The sequence below is a fragment of the Mus musculus genome, chromosome 13 (assembly GCF_000001635.26).
Source record: "Mus musculus strain C57BL/6J chromosome 13, GRCm38.p6 C57BL/6J".
Lineage (NCBI taxonomy): Eukaryota > Metazoa > Chordata > Mammalia > Rodentia > Muridae > Mus > Mus musculus.
The window spans coordinates 63,878,377-63,896,998 of record NC_000079.6 but is presented as its reverse complement, the minus strand read 5'-3'; the positions used below and the strand labels follow the sequence as shown (position 1 = coordinate 63,896,998).

At 38.9% G+C, this 18,622-nt stretch overlaps 1 protein-coding gene across 5 annotated transcripts in view; it reads right to left on the bottom strand.

The window, feature by feature from the left end:
* Positions 1-18,622, bottom strand: part of Ercc6l2 (excision repair cross-complementing rodent repair deficiency, complementation group 6 like 2) — an 89,324-nt gene that overhangs the window by 3,304 nt on the left and 67,398 nt on the right. For 4 of the 5 annotated variants that reach the window (XM_017315632.2, XM_017315633.2, NM_001013608.3 and 1 more), the window contains one exon: positions 2,180-2,361. The exons of the other annotated variant lie outside the window; for it this stretch is intronic. In XM_017315632.2, the coding sequence (XP_017171121.1) occupies positions 2,180-2,361 (182 nt within the window). The remainder of the gene's footprint in view (positions 1-2,179; positions 2,362-18,622) is intronic. 5 annotated transcript variants of the gene reach the window in all.

The following is an 18,622-nucleotide window of genomic DNA, read 5'->3' as shown; positions in this document are numbered from 1 at the left end:
AAGCCAGTGCTGCAAATGTTAAAGGTCCTACTCATTTTTATACAACAGGTCTACCAGTTTTTATAGAGTCCTGTTGTGTCCAAGCACCACTGTACAAACTATACAATAGCAAGACAGACCCAGTCCCCTGCCTCACAAAGTTCTGTCTTGCTAAGGGAGTGGAAGCAATGCAGTCAATGTAGTCTCATGATGCAGGGTAAATTCAGCTCTACAGGCTCACAGTGGGTACCTGAGTACTTGCTGGTAGGCAAGGAGGTTCTCTGCTGTCATCTCAACCTGTCAGGTAAGGATGAGCCAAGAACCACTCAAGAACTAGTTCTCATGGGATCTAGAACATACCAGAACAGGTGAAAAAGCAGAACTGGCCAGCAATCACAGGTCTTCATTGGTGGGTTTTAAGGCTGAATTTTCTCCTACATATAACATTCTTAGGGTAAAACAATGTTGTTTTAAATGTATGTTTGTAGGAGCATTAACACCACTGCTTTTTGTGATTTCTTGTTCATTTGTCTCTGCCTCCCAGGCCAGGTAACAGTCTCTTGTGGTTGTAGTGACAGCCTAAGATGAGTGCCCACATTCTTTTGTGGCTGAGAGGTGTGCCATGGCTTCTGGAGTTCATTCATGTCTTATCATATGTTCCACACCTGATCAACAGTTATACCCACCAACAACAATGTATTTCATTCCATCAGTAACCCCCACCCCCACCCCAATTCTATCCTGGAAACTGCCAATGTTCTTGTTGGAACACAAGCATGTCCTTAAATGGTTCCATTGTAATGTCAAATGAAGTAAGAGGATGCTACATTCGGCCCTTACTCATCATCAAATCCATTTCTAGGACCCAGTAAGTGTTTGTACTTATTTACAAAGATTTAGTAACCAGTAGGGTGTTAGGTAATGTCTTTAATTTATCCAAGACTTGGTGATGTCTCAGCAGATGCCAAGTAATTTTATCTCTTTTGCGCTAAGACAACACATAGCCTCACCTGTGACCCTGGGGCAGTCCCCTGGGAGGCGTGATGCTTCAAGGCTACTTAACCCAAGGAGCCTTTGAGTGAGTTATGCTTATGGCTGTCCTTTACAGAATGATTTTTGGCCTTCCCACTAATTTTCCTAATTCTGGGACTTCAATAGAATTTTCTTTAAGAATTCAAGGAAATGCAAAGTATAACAGAAACATAAGCTAACCACTCTTATGAAAAAAAAATGGTAGAGTAGCTTTAAGAAAAGGGAAAATAAAAACCAAGTTAGGAATCCATTAGCATGTCTACCAGAAGTCATGATGATTAAATTTGAAAGCACTTTCCCGAGTGGGAAGGAGCTGGACTATATCTGACACCACCATGTCACTACCTTGCTTTCTGAGGCTAGATGTATTGAAAACCCTAGAAGGTTATCACTCAGTTACTACAAGGTACAGCTTCGACTCTGACTGACTGTGACGGCAGCAGGAAGGGATGAGAAAACAATGAAAGGAAGGAAGAAAACATCAGTGCTATACTTGCTTCCTTTTGAACAGACATCACTATAGGGACCAAGACCCATGTGTCTTTAAAGACCGGGGAAATAAAGTGAGTCTTCTAGAAGAATCACTGATAACAATAAAAAAGTATACCCTGCAGAAGTCTGTTGCCAGGCAAGCAGGGCAGGATAAGGTGCTGCCTTGTGCCAGCTCTATGGGTTACTGTGGGGCTCACTACTCCTTTTCCAGGCAGTTCAGGTACCAACTGTAAGTGAGAACAGGTATCATTCCCACTGCCCACAGAGGCCATGAGAACCAGGCTAGCTGTGCCACCCCACCATCTCTTGACATCATTCTTGGTAATATTAATAACTGTGTGCGGAGATCCCAGTGCCTCACTCATTATTTCAGCTGGCCCCTGGGGACTACCTCGATACCATGTTTGTCCCATACTTCTACTCTCTGTGATTCCAGAACTTAGGAGTTAAGGCAGGATATTCATATTACCAGCCTGGACTATTCCACCAAATTCCAGGCCAATCTGAGCTATTTAGTGAAATCCTGACTCAAAAGCATTTGCTTTTATTTTTTTAAATATAAAAGTTCCAGTTTTCTGAAGTTTGGATGTGAGGTATAACTATACATTGCATATCTTATTATGAATCTGTATTTCTTTTGAGAATTGACCTGAAGTCTAGACACAGACAAACATACCTGCGGATTCCTCTTGGTGTTTCTCCAATGATGAAGGTAGTATGGTTAGTACGATATACATCTTTCTTTTTCTGGACTACAGGGTGGGATACGTACAGAGGAGAGGAAATGCCTCCATCACTTGGTGGTTGATCTTTCTCTGTAGGTGACACTATGTTTGCCTTCACCTGAGTTTTGTATGTCTGAAAAATAAGAGGAAGTACAACCTAAGCCTGAAGAAAAAACCAGTTTTGGATTGATATGACAAAGAATGTCACAGTTATTTTCCAGACACTTTTTATAGTGAAGCAGATCATGTTACCCAACTGAAGCAACTATTGGAGGATGTTAGTGTAGGTCATTAAAAGGACAGAATACAGAAAGATGTGGTATTGTCTGCTGTCAAGGCTATAGTTGCACTGACACACTGGCTGATCGCTACTACCCTAAGGATAATAACCAATGATTAAATGAACGAGGTTCAGAATTGGTCTGTCTAGGTCAGGTGTGGTTGTGTAGACCTTCAATCTCAGCAATTTGGAGGCAGAGGTAAGTGGATCAGGCACTGAAGGTTATTCTGAACAATATAGGGCTACTAGGCCAACATGAACTACCTGAGATCCAATCTCAACAAATAAGACAGGACAAAAGAGACAGCTCAGGAGGAAGAGATTCTTGTATAAGGCCCTATTAATTAGATCCCACAAGGCAGGAGAGAACCAATACCAGAGGCTTGTCCTCTGACCTACATATGTATGTTATAGCACACATGCATGCTCCATAAACAATATTTAAAAAAATAAAACCAAAAATAGTTCACCTAATTTTTAAAATTTTGTTTTTCTAAAAATTATCATGCAATCTGTATTTAATTTTACACAAGCACACAAACTAGAAAAATAAACTGTTATGTAACAAAAAGGAAAACCAGTTTTTAAAGTCCTACTTGTCAACCTCTGTAGGCTACAGCATATTTAATATTTTAAAATATTGTCTACAGTTTGTAAGGTATAAAGAAAACCAAACTTTACAATAATTTTATAGCTGTTTGTTTGTGAATTGACATAAAATAGTGGATAAGGAAAAAAAATGTTATATGCATCTAATCTAAATGATAAGTGTGACCAGGTGGAAAGTTCTATTCCATTACAAAAATAAAAATAAAGATACAAATTTACAACAACAACAAAAATATATTTAAGCCTAAAAGTGAGAAAAATCAAGCCTTCTGGGTACCAAAACCAAAGAAATGACAGAGCAATGAATGTAAGCCCAGCATCCACAGGTTAGAACACAGCCTGAGGGCCTGTAATGGAGCTGGAGGGTAGATATGACTTAATGCCCTGAAATAAAAAAAACAAAGAAACAGGCTGGGAAGACAGCTTCATTGGCAAAATGTTTACTGCACAAGCAAGAGATCTGTACTGGGAGCTGGCTAGATGGCTTGGAGGGGTGAGGTACTTGCTGTAAAGTCTGATGACCTAATTTTGATTCCCAGAAATCACTTGTGGATGGAGAGAACTAATTTCTGAAAACTGCTCTCTGATCACTGTGGCACTAGCACATATGCACACATGATTCTTAACTAAATAAAAGCATTAATACTTCTACTAATAATAAAAGATCCAAGTGTGATCCACAGAACTCATCAAAGCTGGGTAGTGTGGTGCACACTTGTAATCCGGATGCTGGGGAGGAAGCAGGGAGATCCTAGGGCTCACTGTCCCAAGGACAACAAGACACTATGTGCATATATACCGTTGCCCATATGAGAAATATACATGGAGCAGTAGCAGCAGCAATGCTGAAGATGTAGCACAATAGTAAAATGCTGGCCCAAAACATGCAAGTTTTTTAGTCCCGGCAAGAAGGACTGCTGATTTAAAGTTTTAAAGCTAGGCAAACCTAAACAGGTACACAGAACAGAAGCGGGGGCTACCTTCTTTCTCTAGACATAAAGAATGACGAGAGACAACAGAATGGCCAGTGGGTGACAACTGGAAAATCTGATTTTGTACATCTGTGTAGTAAGAAAAGCTATGCTGAAAATCACATAAAAAACTGGCTAAGAACCATTGAAAACCAGAGTCCAATGAGGTGCAAATACCGGAACAGTATAGGAAAGCTTGTGATTCAGTAGGGAAAGAATTCAGAAACTCATAGAACACTAAAAACCCACCACTGTTAAGCCACAGGTGCACCCAATATGAGAACTCTATTGCAGAATTGAAGGACACTTCCAAAGAACTTAGCTGGAAAAATTAAATAACCAAACAAAAACAAACAAACAAACAAGCAAACAAAAAAATCCAGCAAGGCATTGTATAAGTATACTTGAGACAGACCAAACATAAACTTTAAGAAAAAATTTAAAACAAAATAGAAACAATACATGGGTTAGACAGTCAATAAACAGATCTGCAATGATAGTTGATAAACTAGGAGAATAAAGTGACTTAGAATGTAGTACAGGATTGGAGGGAGAAGAGATAGAAAACATACTTTGAAATTCAAGGAAAGGACAGAGAAAATGGGAGATAATGCACCTATAGGGCAAAAAAATTAAAGAAAACTTCCAATTAAAAAAAAGGAGAGAGGATCTTTACTAGGAAAAATGAAAATAAATGTCCTCCTTTAGATTACAGATAAGGAAACATTCTAAAACCTACTGGAGGGAGAGAGAGGGAAAAAGAATCAGCCAAAGTAAGACTTGTAACTGGTGCTACCTGACAGAACAGGGCAATGTATCCAGCATACACTGCAACAGCACACAAGGCACCATCACCTATAATCACATAGCAGTCCAACTTCAGCTTGGCACTTGCTAACGCCAGGCCCTGTACTACATGCCTGTACGCCCAGCTACTTGAGAAGCTGAAGCAGGATTGTGATCTCAAGGTCATATATGCAGCTGCTACAAAGACACTAAGGTATACATTGAAGCCATATTTTCCAGAGATACAAGACCATATAGAAACTATGTACATTTAGCCCCTTCTTTTTCTTGTATAACACTTATAACTTAACTTATATTCACGCCCTCTCCAACTCCTTAAAGCAACTTGTATACAAACCATTTCTACTGAAGATTAAACAGAATTCTTCAGAAGCAACAATGCTGCACATGGACAAACAGTGCTAGGCAGACAGCTGATGTCAGTCAGTAATACTGAAGGCTGTTTTGCTAAGGTCATCAGATTTTTAACATCAGGTTTTTAAATTGTCTGAAAACATCAATAAAGAGAGGAAAATACTGATCTTTAAGGTAAATCCAAAAGAGATGTTATGTATTTATTTCCATTAGAAACAAAATGAGGGCTACAAGTTACTGACAGCTTCTGATACCAGAAATGATTATTCATTATTTTAAGAGACAAGAATGTTAATATGAGTATAAAGAAAGCAATTAGAAAGAGCAGCTGAGCCAACCAATATCTCTTCCTCTTACGCTGAGATCTCTGAAGCCATGCAGGGATGGCGCCTGGCAATGGCTCTTTTCAATTGTATATCCAATTGCTCTTTCTGACATCACAAAGCTCACATTTTATACACATCTAAAGAACCAGTTTTATACATCCTTCAGGAATTCTGCCTTCACAAACACAGATGCTGGACATATGGGTCATTAGATTTTTGTGACATATTCCACAATTTAAAACAAGATTCTTAAAAGGAGAAAATCATTTTCCCTCATATGAATTTTACATCTTATCTTTTATTATTTTAAAAAGACATCATTTCAGATTGCTTAGTAGATAAACTTTTATTGAAATTAGGTTATAGAACATAAATTTGTATTTAGCCCAACTGTATTAAGAGTTCAGGAATATATGTGCTGTCACTGTTATACTGAATTATAAGTATGGAATGAAGGTAGTGAATTATATTCTGATTGCTGTTTAACAAGTTACCATGGTATTACTGGCTTGAAACAACATAAACTTCTGACCTTACATTTCTGTAGGTGTGTCTGACATGGGTCTCCCTGGGCTAAAATCAAAGTGCTGGCAGAGTTATGTTCCTTCTTCTGAGGCTCTATGGGACAATTCATTCCCATACTTTCCTAACTCCCAGATGCAGACCACAGTCCTTTTCTTCCTCTAACACTTCTCTCAGCGTTGCACCACGCTACAAGTACATCCAGGAAAGATTCTTCTGAGAACCTTCTAAGCCCAGCGAGATACTCACAGCACAGGATTCTGGCCAGTTAGCTACTGTCCTTAATAGTATCCATCTAGTTAACTCAACAAGGTCAGCTTGAGTCAACCTGAATTGCACTTGCAACCTTAATTCTCTGTCAGCAGGTAAGGAAACATTAATGGGCTCTAGAGTTTGGCCATGGCAGGGGTCTTAGGGATTAGGGGACTTTTCCTTACTAAGGGTCCTTTGCCAGCATCCACTGATCCTTTGAAGGTTCTGGGACCACAGAGAAAGGTACTCTTGAGCCTTTTGAAGCTCCATTTGTAAGGTGTATTATATGTGAGTATCCACACATCTCTCAGACAGAAGAGCCTAGGACATTTTATCGCTGCCTTAAAGTATGTGTAAGCAGAAAGAATTATGAACTGCTGGTTTACACAGCTCCATTTATATAGTTTTAAAAATTCATATTACTTTTGAAAAGAAAAGTCGGTATTAATTTATAAAAATCTTGGTGCTCTTGTTATAGAGGTGGCTTCACTGTTTTATCATAAAGTAGCATAATGAACTCGTCATAAAAGCTGAGCTGGGCAATGCCCGTGAAGCTTCAGCTGCACTGATACTGTGCGGCCAGAACAGAACAATTCCAGATCACGTGACCTGAAAGTATGGCGTTCTGACAATGAGATAACACTAAGCCCCTAAAACAAAGTAGATTAAAAAGCACTTTTCTTCTCTGGGAGAGCAGGACAGGCAAACAACTGGATCACTGTGTTAAAACTGGATGGAAAACTTTGCAATTAAAAGGTAAAGGATGAAAGCAAAAGCCTGTTTCTGCACAGCCATAATTATCCCCCTTTCTACTGATTAGTGAATTGGTTGAGACATTGTTTCAAAATGTAGCCCAGGCTGGCCTTGAACTCATTATGAAAGTCCCATACTGGTCTTAAGTTCGCATTTTCTTGCCTGTTTCCTGTGTGCTAGAATTACAGACACAAACCTGGCATCTCTAATATTTTCTCTAAAATTTTTTTTACAGTTTATATATGAAATCCTCCTACAGGGGTATGAGTTTGAACATTTGGTCCCCAGCTGGTGACACTGTCTGAGGAAGCTGTGGAACCGTTGGAATGTAGGCTTTGCTGACAGACATAGACTATTAGGGTTTGCCTTAAGGGTTAGAGCCTGGCCCTGTTTTTGATCCCCCTCTTCCTGACTTGCCACACATTTCTGCTGCCACGAACTCTGACATGCCTTCCCATCATGACAACTGAGGCTCTGAGCCAAAATATGTCTCCTGTTAAGTTGCTTCTGTCATGTATTTTGTTACAGTGACAATAAAAGTAACTAACGCAGCTGCTTAAAAATATCAAGAGTAGGGGACTGGAGAGATGGCTCAGTAGTCAAGAGTAGTCGCTGCTCTTGAAGAGGACTTGGCTCTGATTCCCAGCACCCACGAGGTGGCTCACAACCATCCATAACTCCAGTTCTAGGAGATTTAATACCATCTTCTGACCTGTGTGTGCACCAGACATGCATGAAAAACACTCATACACATGAGTTGATGATGATGATGATGACGAGGAAGAGGAGGAGGAGGAAAAGGAAGAGGAAGAAGAAGGAGTAGAAGAAGACGAAGACGAAGCAGCAGCAGTAGCAGCAGCATCTTGACTTGAAGCTGGGCATGGTGGTGCACACTTATAGTTCCAGCACTCAGGAGTACAGGTAGGAGGGTTGTGAATTTGTGGCCAGCCTGAGCTATGCAACAAAACCTTGGCTCAAAAGAAAAAGAAAATTAAATCATCTCAAAAGAAAAATTAATAAAAAACATTTTCATTATTGAAGTACTTTCTCAAGGTGAAGGCACTAACATACTAATGGTTTGGAAGCTGCTATTACATATAATAAAATTCTGAGTTCTAAGTATGGTTATAGTAAAAACAAGAAAGGAACTATGAAAGTAAGACCCTTGTTTACTGTAGATTGAGTGAGATAATTTCTGTTAAGCTCTTACGTTAGAGAACATCCCACTTCCAACAGCCAGTCACTTGGTAGTTTCTAGTTGAGGACCACTCCCATAAACTATGCAGCACTGTTAGGCATGTTCACTATACTATCTGTACTAAAAAGAACAAATCTAACTTTTAGAATCTTTGTTAAAAAATAAAACTTACTACACAAATTTAGGAAATGCAGCAATCATTCCTCAATATAAACACAAAGTTAAATAAAACCGATGAAAAGATGTACTGAATAAAAACCAGGAGGCTACTCATAAAGGTGAACTTACCAGAGGACAGTAAAGTAATAACTCTAATTAATAAGCACTAAGGAACATCTCGCCCTTCTTTGGACTGTGGAGTCTACATGGAACAGTCAGTTGGAAGTGGGAAAATAAGGGAAAACTCCTGTACCTTTAGACTTTTAGACTAAAACAAAAAGGTAGACAGTAGGCTAAGCTAATTATGTGGACCCTAGTCTTACTTATATCACTAAAACTTTAAATACAGTGTACTGTCTTTACAAAGATGATTGCCATTAAAATTAAACTTCAGTATATAAAAGTTAATCTATATAAAACCCTTCTACAAAGGAAATTGCTCTGACGTAGGTTGGCCAAACCAGTCTTCCTATCTACCAATAATCAAACACTAAATTTGGAAATTGTTTACTTCAAAACCTCCATAAATAATTGCTTTGCAATAGCTTTGATAAGGCTATTGAATCATTATTGATTTTTCGGATTTACCTATAAAATGTGCTTCAAAATATAAAACTGCTATTTAAGGCAGACTAATGCATATATTCATGACTTGTGATTTTTAAATTATAAAAGACACGTGAGGACAGGAACTAAGAAGGCACTTGTGTAGGGATGTGTTCACTGTGCACCTGCCCTTCTCTCTCACGCTACATAAGAGCATGCCCAGTTGAATCTTATGCATGTTGTACAAATCTGAAACTCAAATCAACCCTTTCACACTTAGGAAGAAAAAACAAAACAAAACAAAACAAAACAAACAAAACCACACACACAAATAAAATCTCCAAAGCAAAACTTGAGAAAATAAATGAGTCCACACTAGGTCTTATCAGTCATAATTCTGAACAACTCACTTCTTACTATAGTTTTAGGCTTACATTGGTTATATACCATGAAAGTTATTTATCATCCTGTAACAATATGAAACAGTCAAATGTCCTTGGATAATCTGGATCTTATCTTTTTAGTATTCTTTTTACATTCATTTATTTATTTTGTACTCACATGCCAAGGCATGTGTGTGGAGGTCAAAGGACAACTTTCAGAGTCAGTTCTTTTTTCTATCACAAGGTCCCAGGGTTGCTGGCTTTTACCTGCTTGCTAAGCTGTCTCACTAGCCATCATTCCTTTAGTAAAGTACATGATCTGTAATTCAAAGCAATAGACCTAAGTCAAGGGCCTTACTTTTACTCAAGCAACAGTTTTTCAGTGCAGACTCAACTAAAAAAAAAAAGCTACAGATTTTCCAATATGAAAAGCTTAAGAAAACTGTAGATAGCAATCTTTAATGTCAGTATACTTTCAAAGGAAGGAATCCTTCTACCTTACAGCTCTATGATCACATTTGCATTTTTCTGTTTATTCGGCCACATATGGAATGTGTATATTAGAAAACAGCACTGTATAGTTCAGGGAATATTTATTAAAAAAAACCCAAAACCTCCTTTTATTAACATTAATTAAAATGTAATATAAATTTGAAGGTAAACTGCTAAAGAAAGGTTCTTACATAGAAATGAGAATTTGACAGGGAAAGGCCCTCTCATAACCACATCCTGTAACAAATGTATCAAGAGTTTAAAATCCAGGAGAGTAAAGAACTGTGGGTTTTTTTTTTTCTGTTTTCTTCTTTTCTTTTTAAACACAAGGGTTTTCAGTATAGCTGCAGGAGGCCTTAGAACTAATGATGTAGTCCAAGCTGGCCTTGAACTTGGGTACTTTTGCTTCGGCCTTGTGGTTATACAAGCTTGCCACCGTGATGCTAACTTTTGAAGATAATCATGAAGAGCCTTGTGGTTTAAATGAAAATGGCCCCTCTAGGCCCATAGGGATGGGTACTACTGGGAGGTGTGGCCTTGTTTGAGAAAGTGTCACTGGGCTTTGGGGTTTCTCTCTTCCTGCTGCCTGCAGATCCAGATATAGAACACTCTTCGATGCTGGATGCTGCCATGCTACCTACTGTGACAATCATGAACTAAACCTCTGAACTGTAAGCCAGCTCTAATTAAATGTTTTCCCTTGTAAGTGTCGCTGTGGTCATGGTGTCTCCTCACAGCAATAAAACCCAAACTAAGACAAGCCTCTAGTTTCTATTTTACAGAAAAGGTATTATGGATAATCTCTCTTGGGACTAATTCTGGAGACACATCCATAGCCAGCACACAGAATCTCCCCAGCTCACCTCATCCTACACATTGCAGAGGAAGGCTGCTCACAGTGGTGCACAGACAGGATAGCCTGTCTGTGGCAGGTTACCAGGAACTAGTGAAATCTTTGACTAGGTAGATGAGGAATGGATCTGGCTATGGCGCTGGTTCCTTTTAGGGCACACAAGAAAAGTGGATACCAGTCATACTGATGTCCTAAATCCAGGTGGTTAGCCAGTAATGGGAAACTGGAACTAAGTGGAGATTTTCAAAGGCAGTGGAAAGTCATGATGGTAGAAGGCTGAACTCAGAAAGCTGGTTCTAAGATGAACTGAGGGCCTGCCTATGCCAGTAAAGTCTGGGGCCTACAACTTGTTCCCAAAGCTAAACAGTTCTAAGCACACTCTAAGGTCACCATCATGTGTGGCCCTGCCTCTCCATCATCCTGATCACACCAAGTATGCCACGAAGAATACAAATCAAGTGTTCTTTCAGTTTCTGTTTTCATCAAGCCTTAAACTGTGAAGTCTGAAGCAGCAATGTTTTGTTTACACATCTGTTCAAACAAAAGACTTAAAAAGAGATCTCTTTGGTTAAGGGCCAAACTGTAAGCACACACAAAGGCATAAATTCGCTTATCTTTGCAATGCAAGGAACTGGGAGAGCTATCAAAACAGACAGAACAGTGAAAGAAAATCCATGCAAATGGCAGCTGGATCTAAAGTGATAAAACTGTTTAACGATCTTTGGGCAACAGTGAAAAATATTCAAATTAATTATGCAAGGTTATCATAAAGTAGGGTCTCTGTATTCAACAAAAACCTAAGGCTAAAACCTACTCCTGAACCTTAAACCACTGTCTAGGAAAAAACCAACTGGTTAGTGGATTGAACCCAAATATATACCAAAGCCACATTTTCTGCATATGTTCAAAACTGACAATCAGGCCTGAAAACACAAACATGTTGTGAGAGGAAGAGGGGACTGAAGTTGGAAACTCTAGCTCCTTTCCTCCCAGAAGGTACAATAGCTGCAATCTAAAGCAACTTTATTTTGTGTGTTGGCTTTACGGCAGGATCCTAGGCTAGCCTAAAACTCATCACGCAGCATAGGATGGTACTGAACTTACAATTCTGCTTGAGACTCTGGAGTGCTGGCATGATATAGATGTGCATCTCCATACCCAGTCTGTAGTAAGAAACTTCACAAAACTTGCCTGGCAGACGGCTCAGAAGACATAGGTGCTTGCTTCTAAACCCAATGACCTGAGTTCAATCCCCAAACCCCACACAGTGGAAGTAGAAAACCGAATCCTTCAAGCTCCATGTACATGTAACACACACACACACACACACACACAGACACACACACACAGACACACACACACACAGATACAGATACAGATAGACACACACACAGGGGGGGGGAGGGATACATGGTAAAACACACACACTAAACAAATGTAAAAGAAGAAGGAGAACGAAAATGAGAAGGGAAGAAGAAGGAGGAGGAGGAGGAGGAAGAGGAGGAGAAGAAGAAGGAGAAGAAGGAATTTCACAGAACTGTGGGAGACAGAGGATGAAGTCACATTGTAGCTCCATACATAGGCAGGCCATCTTCCTTACTCAATTCTCTACATGCTCCTTTATTAAGCAGGCTTCCTTTGCCAGCACTATGACCAACAATGATGTATAGTAAGCACGCATGCTGCTCAAACCTGACTAATTGTTCTGCATTACCTGCCACCATGGCCACTTTAATCTGAGCAGCTCAGTTGAAGGAGTTTTACTGTAAAATGGTAGTAGGGATCTGCTTTATGCTGTATTTTAATGTGGGATTAAGTAACAAGCATGTGCTGAATGCCCACTCTCTGTTGCTGTTGCTAAGTGGTGGTGGCCATGTTTAGAAATGTATGTTACTGTCTTTGTCTTCAAGTCTTGTAACATACATAAAGAACAGACACACATGAGGTCACGTTACAGGAAATTCACATCACGTCGGCAATGATGACCTGCATTGAGAAATGTGAATTGGAAGACTAGGTCTGGTTGGAGGCATGGGGTTACACACAAATCTGAGAGTATTTCCATGTTTAAGCAAAGCAAAGTGTTTTCCCTCTCGTCTTACACTACTGTCCACACTGAGGCTTCTGCTCTCAGTGTGTAGGGATTTCTGCACTAGAAAGCAGCAGTAAGCATACAGTTGGTATCCGCTAATTTAATTCTGGCACCATCTCTCCAAGACTAGCGATTCCCTGACTCCAGATGCCAATTGTAAGCCTCACTTTAGCACAGCTGTGCTTGTTAGAGCAGCTCACAAAACTTGAAAGCACTCACTTCTGCTCACTAGTTTATTACTGAGGCTATTCCACACACGGAAGCAATATGCAGAGGCAAATTTGTGGGGGGTGTGGTATGGAGCACCCATGCCTACTCTGGGTGTGCCACACTACAGTAACCTCCACATGCTCAGCGATTCAGAAGATCAAAACCCACTCTCCTTGGGTTTTATGGGTGTTTTACTGCACAGGCATAATTACTAGCAGGCTGAATGGGGACACCAACGAGGCCTATCTACTCCACTGTTCTTCACAGCCTCTTCCTCTAGGAATGGGACAGGACCCTTCCAGAATGAGGGTTTCAAGTCAGGGAATTTCTGTAAGTTGGCCCTAAGACAAAAAAGTGTTGGTGGAAGATGGGTATCTAGAACCCACTTTGGAGAGGGCATTATGAGCCAAACAGTGACCAAAACCAAAACATGTGTGTCAGAATATCACAATTTCTCATCCATATAGAAGGCTCTGGTCTGTATACACTCAGTGTTATCGTTGACTAAGGCAATTTCCGGGAAAATTATAAAATTGTTCATAGAAAAATGATTCAAACCACCTAAAGTGTTTAGAACACAGGTAGGGGTAAGACTTGGTGGGTATGTCTGCTCAGCAAGTACAAATGGCCTGCATTTATCTCCCTTACTGAAAACCAAACCAATTGCAAGACAGACACCTTAAGACCAAAACAGGGTCTGAAGTCACTAGACCTTGACAAAACTAAACAATTTTTCTGAAAAAAGTATTTATTCAGATATGAACTATATATATCATTTTAGGTTATTAAAACTGAGTCAGATACATGCTACTTAGAAAATCTAAGCTTATTTGAAGGTTATTTCTTATAGGCACCTAAAGAATGCTGAAAGTAGGAAAAACTGTGGCCTTACGGATAAACCCTCAGGGATTATCTCAAACCAAGCTACTGCTCTGAAACCATATATATATGTGATGAACATTACAAAGAATGAGGATGTTGTATTTATATTTGTAGGCATGTGTGTGTGTGTGTATAGCAGTAACAAGTAAAGAAAAAAAGGCAATGATTTTGAGAGGGAGCAAGGAAGAAACAGTACATGGGGGAGATTAGAAGGAGGAAAGAGAAGGGGGAAATAATTAATTTTAATTTTTAAAAAGAGATAAATCTTAACCCAACTATATCATTACTCTCAAAGACATATTTTAAAGCAAACATTGGCCACACAAAGTTCTTCCACTGAGTGAAGAAGGAAAGCATAAAAGGAAGGGCAATTTATTTCCAGGTAAGGAAGAAACTAGTGGAGACCGAGGGAAGAGATGATACATTTGTGGTGGTATATTTTGGAAGGCAGAGAGATTTGGAAGATATAAATGCAAAGCTGAATAGTATTCTAGGTAAAGGAAAAGTACACGTATAAATCAGGTTCTCCAAAGGAAAAGAACACACACACACACACACACACACACACACACACACACACACACCACACCACACCACACACCACACACACACCACACACACACACACACACACACAAAGGGATTTATTACACTGGCTTGATTAAACAAAGGTTAAATAATCCTACAATGGCCATCCCTAAGTGAGGAACTAGAGAGTACAGTACTAAGCACTTAGAGTGCTTAGTCTAAGAAGCTAGAAACCTTAGAACAGGAGGGACCAATGAAGCAGCTCCAATCAGGGGCTGAAAGTCTGGAAGCCCCTTGGAGAGTTGTTGATGGGAGCTGGTATTCAAAGGCTAAAGAATTGCCAATATCTGATGGCCACTGGCAATCGCAACAGCAGTGTACCCTCTCAGGAAGGATCAAGTCAGGACATGAGGGAGCGTTCTCATCTAGCCAGAGTTCAGGCCATGTTGAGGGCAGATCTTCCCCTTCACCTTACCAATCTCCAGATCAATTGTCTAGAAATCCATCAAAGACACACCAGAGGCTGACTACTAATTTTCTTAGCATCTCTTAATCTAGTCATGCTGATAACTAATACTAACCATCACAATGTTTAGAAAAAGTAAAATCATGCCTTTGTCAAAATATCTTTGGTAGAGTTGATTCTCTTTATAGTCTTGTCATGCTTCTTGTAAGTGTTTGGTATCTGGAGGTCAGAGGAGAACCTTTTTACCTCTAGGCATGGTTTCTTTGTTGTTAGCTAATATGTATGCTCATGGATATGCCTAAGCCCAGGAACTAGCCATGAGCTTCCAGGAACTCTTTGATCTCCACTTCACATCTCTCTATGGGAGCCCCGGGATTAGACAATTGCTACTACAGTAGACTTTATATGAGCTCTGGGGATTCAAACTCAGGTCTCACGCACATGCACCAATCACTACTTTCTCCACCAAGCTACATCTCCAATCCTTGGTTAACTTCTTGAGTCCAGACAGAGTTTAATTCCTTGAAATAAATATTTTAAAAAGAAGTATGAATTCAATCTAGTTGTTGGCTTGTTTTTTTAATAGGTCCAATTAGAATAAATTTTTCAAAAATTAGATATATTAGAAAAATAAGATTAATATGTCAAACATTAGAAATCAAATCTGAAAGCTTCAAGCAGAGACCAAAGGAAGTAAGAAAAAACACAAGAAAAGACAGTGAGAGAGGCCACAGTATGGAAGCTGACAGCCATTTCTGGGGCCTGAAGGAGACCCTTAGCTTCTCATTTTAAAAATAAGTACAATGTGTAGATATACTTCCCCAAAACTCTTCAAACTGAAATGTAATGATTATTTCCCAAATTTTATGTTTATATAACAACTCAGAATTTCGTGTGCAGAGGCAATGTTCTTAGATGACAAGGCAGTAGGTGTTTCTATTAAGTGTCTGTCTGATGGATACCATGTTTTTTACAGAGAGATAAAATATAGCCTGAAAAAGCACTGCACATTGTTTATTATCATCCCTTAATTCACTAGGTAGAATCAGTGAGAGTTCAATGAGGCTTTTTACCTCTGAACTTCTAACCTATTACCAGAAGGCATTTTCTGAAGAAATGACACTTTGCAAATTATTAAAACCTTACAACCGTCTAAACCAAGAAGTTGCTCAAAGTCAATTTCTCTCTACAATAATAAGGATCACCAGCTAGGAAAAATGCTAGAATTGTAACACTTCCTAATAAGAGAAACTACTTTTGTTAATCTAATCCAACGTTAGCCAAGGTTGTAGCTTCTTAAAAAAATATATGTATGTATGTATGTATGTATGTATGTATGTATGTGTATGTATATACGTATGTATGTTTTCTCTATCCCTTTTCATGGGAAACCAGCCATAGTTCAGGGCAGGTTCTTAATAAAATTAACCAGGTAGCTTATAAAGCATTCTAAAAGCTTTATTGGTACAATGAGCAAAAAGTAATAATAGATAACTATACAGATCCAAAGAGGAGTTTACTCCTCATGTAATTGTTAAGCAATTATCACAACTACAATAATAAAAGTATACGTTCTGTTTTGAGTAATCTCAGCACCTTTTTGGCAAGGAGGTGTATATGTTTTGGACATTAAGAGGAAGAACGCTGCAGGTTGTCCTTGACCCTAGTTGTAAGAAGGAACAGGCTATGTGTACAAATAGCACTGGCTTGCCCTTCTCCTGCTTAATAAATGAGTACTCTTCCCTTAGATGACACACTGTTTTTGTGGAACTGAATGTTACCTACAATATTCCTCCTCTTACGCCAATAGCACCATAATAACCTCATACATATACATAGCAATCTTAGAAGCCTTAATCCTATTTTATACTTGGGGAAAAAAACCTATCTGATAAAGCTACATAAAGTTAATATTGAGATAAAATAAATAGACTTAAGGAAAAATCCTACTAAGAGTTAATTCTGTTAACATGCTGCAACCATAAACTTTACCTACTGGACTACCTCATAAGCTGGTAAATTACTTTCTACCATTGACAACTCAGGATCCCGAAACGTAGAACTACAGCGTGTGCTCCTTCCCCAACAGCGTGCTCATACTAAACAGTCCATCCCTCCTTATACAAGCTGTATAAACACACTGCAATCAAACCCACCAAAGCTCACAAGTCCTTGCTTTAAGTAATCTCCAAGCTGTCAGTCCAACACATATACAAGAAAAGTTTCTGCTAACACAACAGTCTGAGTTTACAGTATTCTCAACAATACTTAAATCTGCATTGGTTATAAAAGAGACACTTCCACCACAGCCTGACAACTTGCTTAGTTCTCTCATTTACAGAACACTGCAATAATATAAAGAAGGCTTTACTATTAATCCAGGTTTTACTACAAAGCAACCCATTATTTTTCTGTCAAAAGCTGGCAGGAGTGCCAAGTGTCTGTCATCCAATTCAGGGGATTAAGTCTTCTTTTATAGTCTGATACTTGTACCAATGTATAAAAATACAGATATAGTTTCTTAGAGTTGGTCACAGTCTATATTTTGGCTTGGGTTCAGGCAGCAGAGGTTGACTATGACAGCTGGCAGGAAACTCAGGAGAGAATACATCCTCCTCCTTTAGTCACCATATCTCTGTTGCCATAGTGATTAATCCTTAATTGAATGCTGTCTTTGTACATTCTTTTCAGAAAACTTTAAGTAAACTTAAGTTGAGGACATGCAGCTGATTGAGAAAGGAGGCACTGCACCACCACAGGTGCAGTTAAAGTGTATGACACACACCACAGTCCCAGTGAAGTCCTTGACACACGTCACCACAGGTAGAGTTCTGTGACACACACACCACAGGAACAGTAGAGTCTGACACATAGCACCAAAGATATGGTAAAGTTTGGTGATACAGTCTGTGTAATAAAAGAACACAGTGATTCTAATAAAGGCATTATCATTCCTTTAGACATTTAAAACCTTTCTTTCTGATATGAACTGAAACACAAGACATATGGTTTTCATTCCAGATATCCTAACTTTTAAAAGGAGCTCTTTACAAAGATGGTTTTGAAATATCAGAGTATCAATTTCATTTTTTGTTATGGTTCAGTAGTATTCCATAGTGAGTATGTACCACATTTTCACTACCCATTTATCTGCTCAAGGACAGTTAGGCTGTTTTCATTTTAGAACAACAATGAATGGGATCCAATGCCCTCTTTTGGTGTGTCTGAAGACAGCTATGGTGTAGTCATATACATAAAATAAATAAATCTTAAAACTTAGGAAAAAGAGATATCTAAGTAGAATACATTGCTCTATCCATCCATAGTCTATCTTTCTCTCAATCCTCAACTTTTAAACTCATATTTCTGTAGTCATGAGTTTTACTTTGCACTCTGGTTTTATTGTTAAGACATTCTGAATCCTAATGAAGACAGCTGGAAAGTTTAGAGGGATTTTCCCCTTCTTCATCCTTAAAAGCAACATTACATTTTATCACTGTTATATGCAACATGTACTTTTAGCCCCTACCCATACAACAATAAACATTAAGCTTCTAGATGAATACACCAATGGATACATATTTAAAAGCCTCTGATGAAAATGACCACATATAAACAAAAAATTATATTTACGTAAGGCTTTATTTCCATGTAACAGCAATCTTAAATAGGAAAAATCCACAGAATTTATTATTTTAACATTATGAAAATC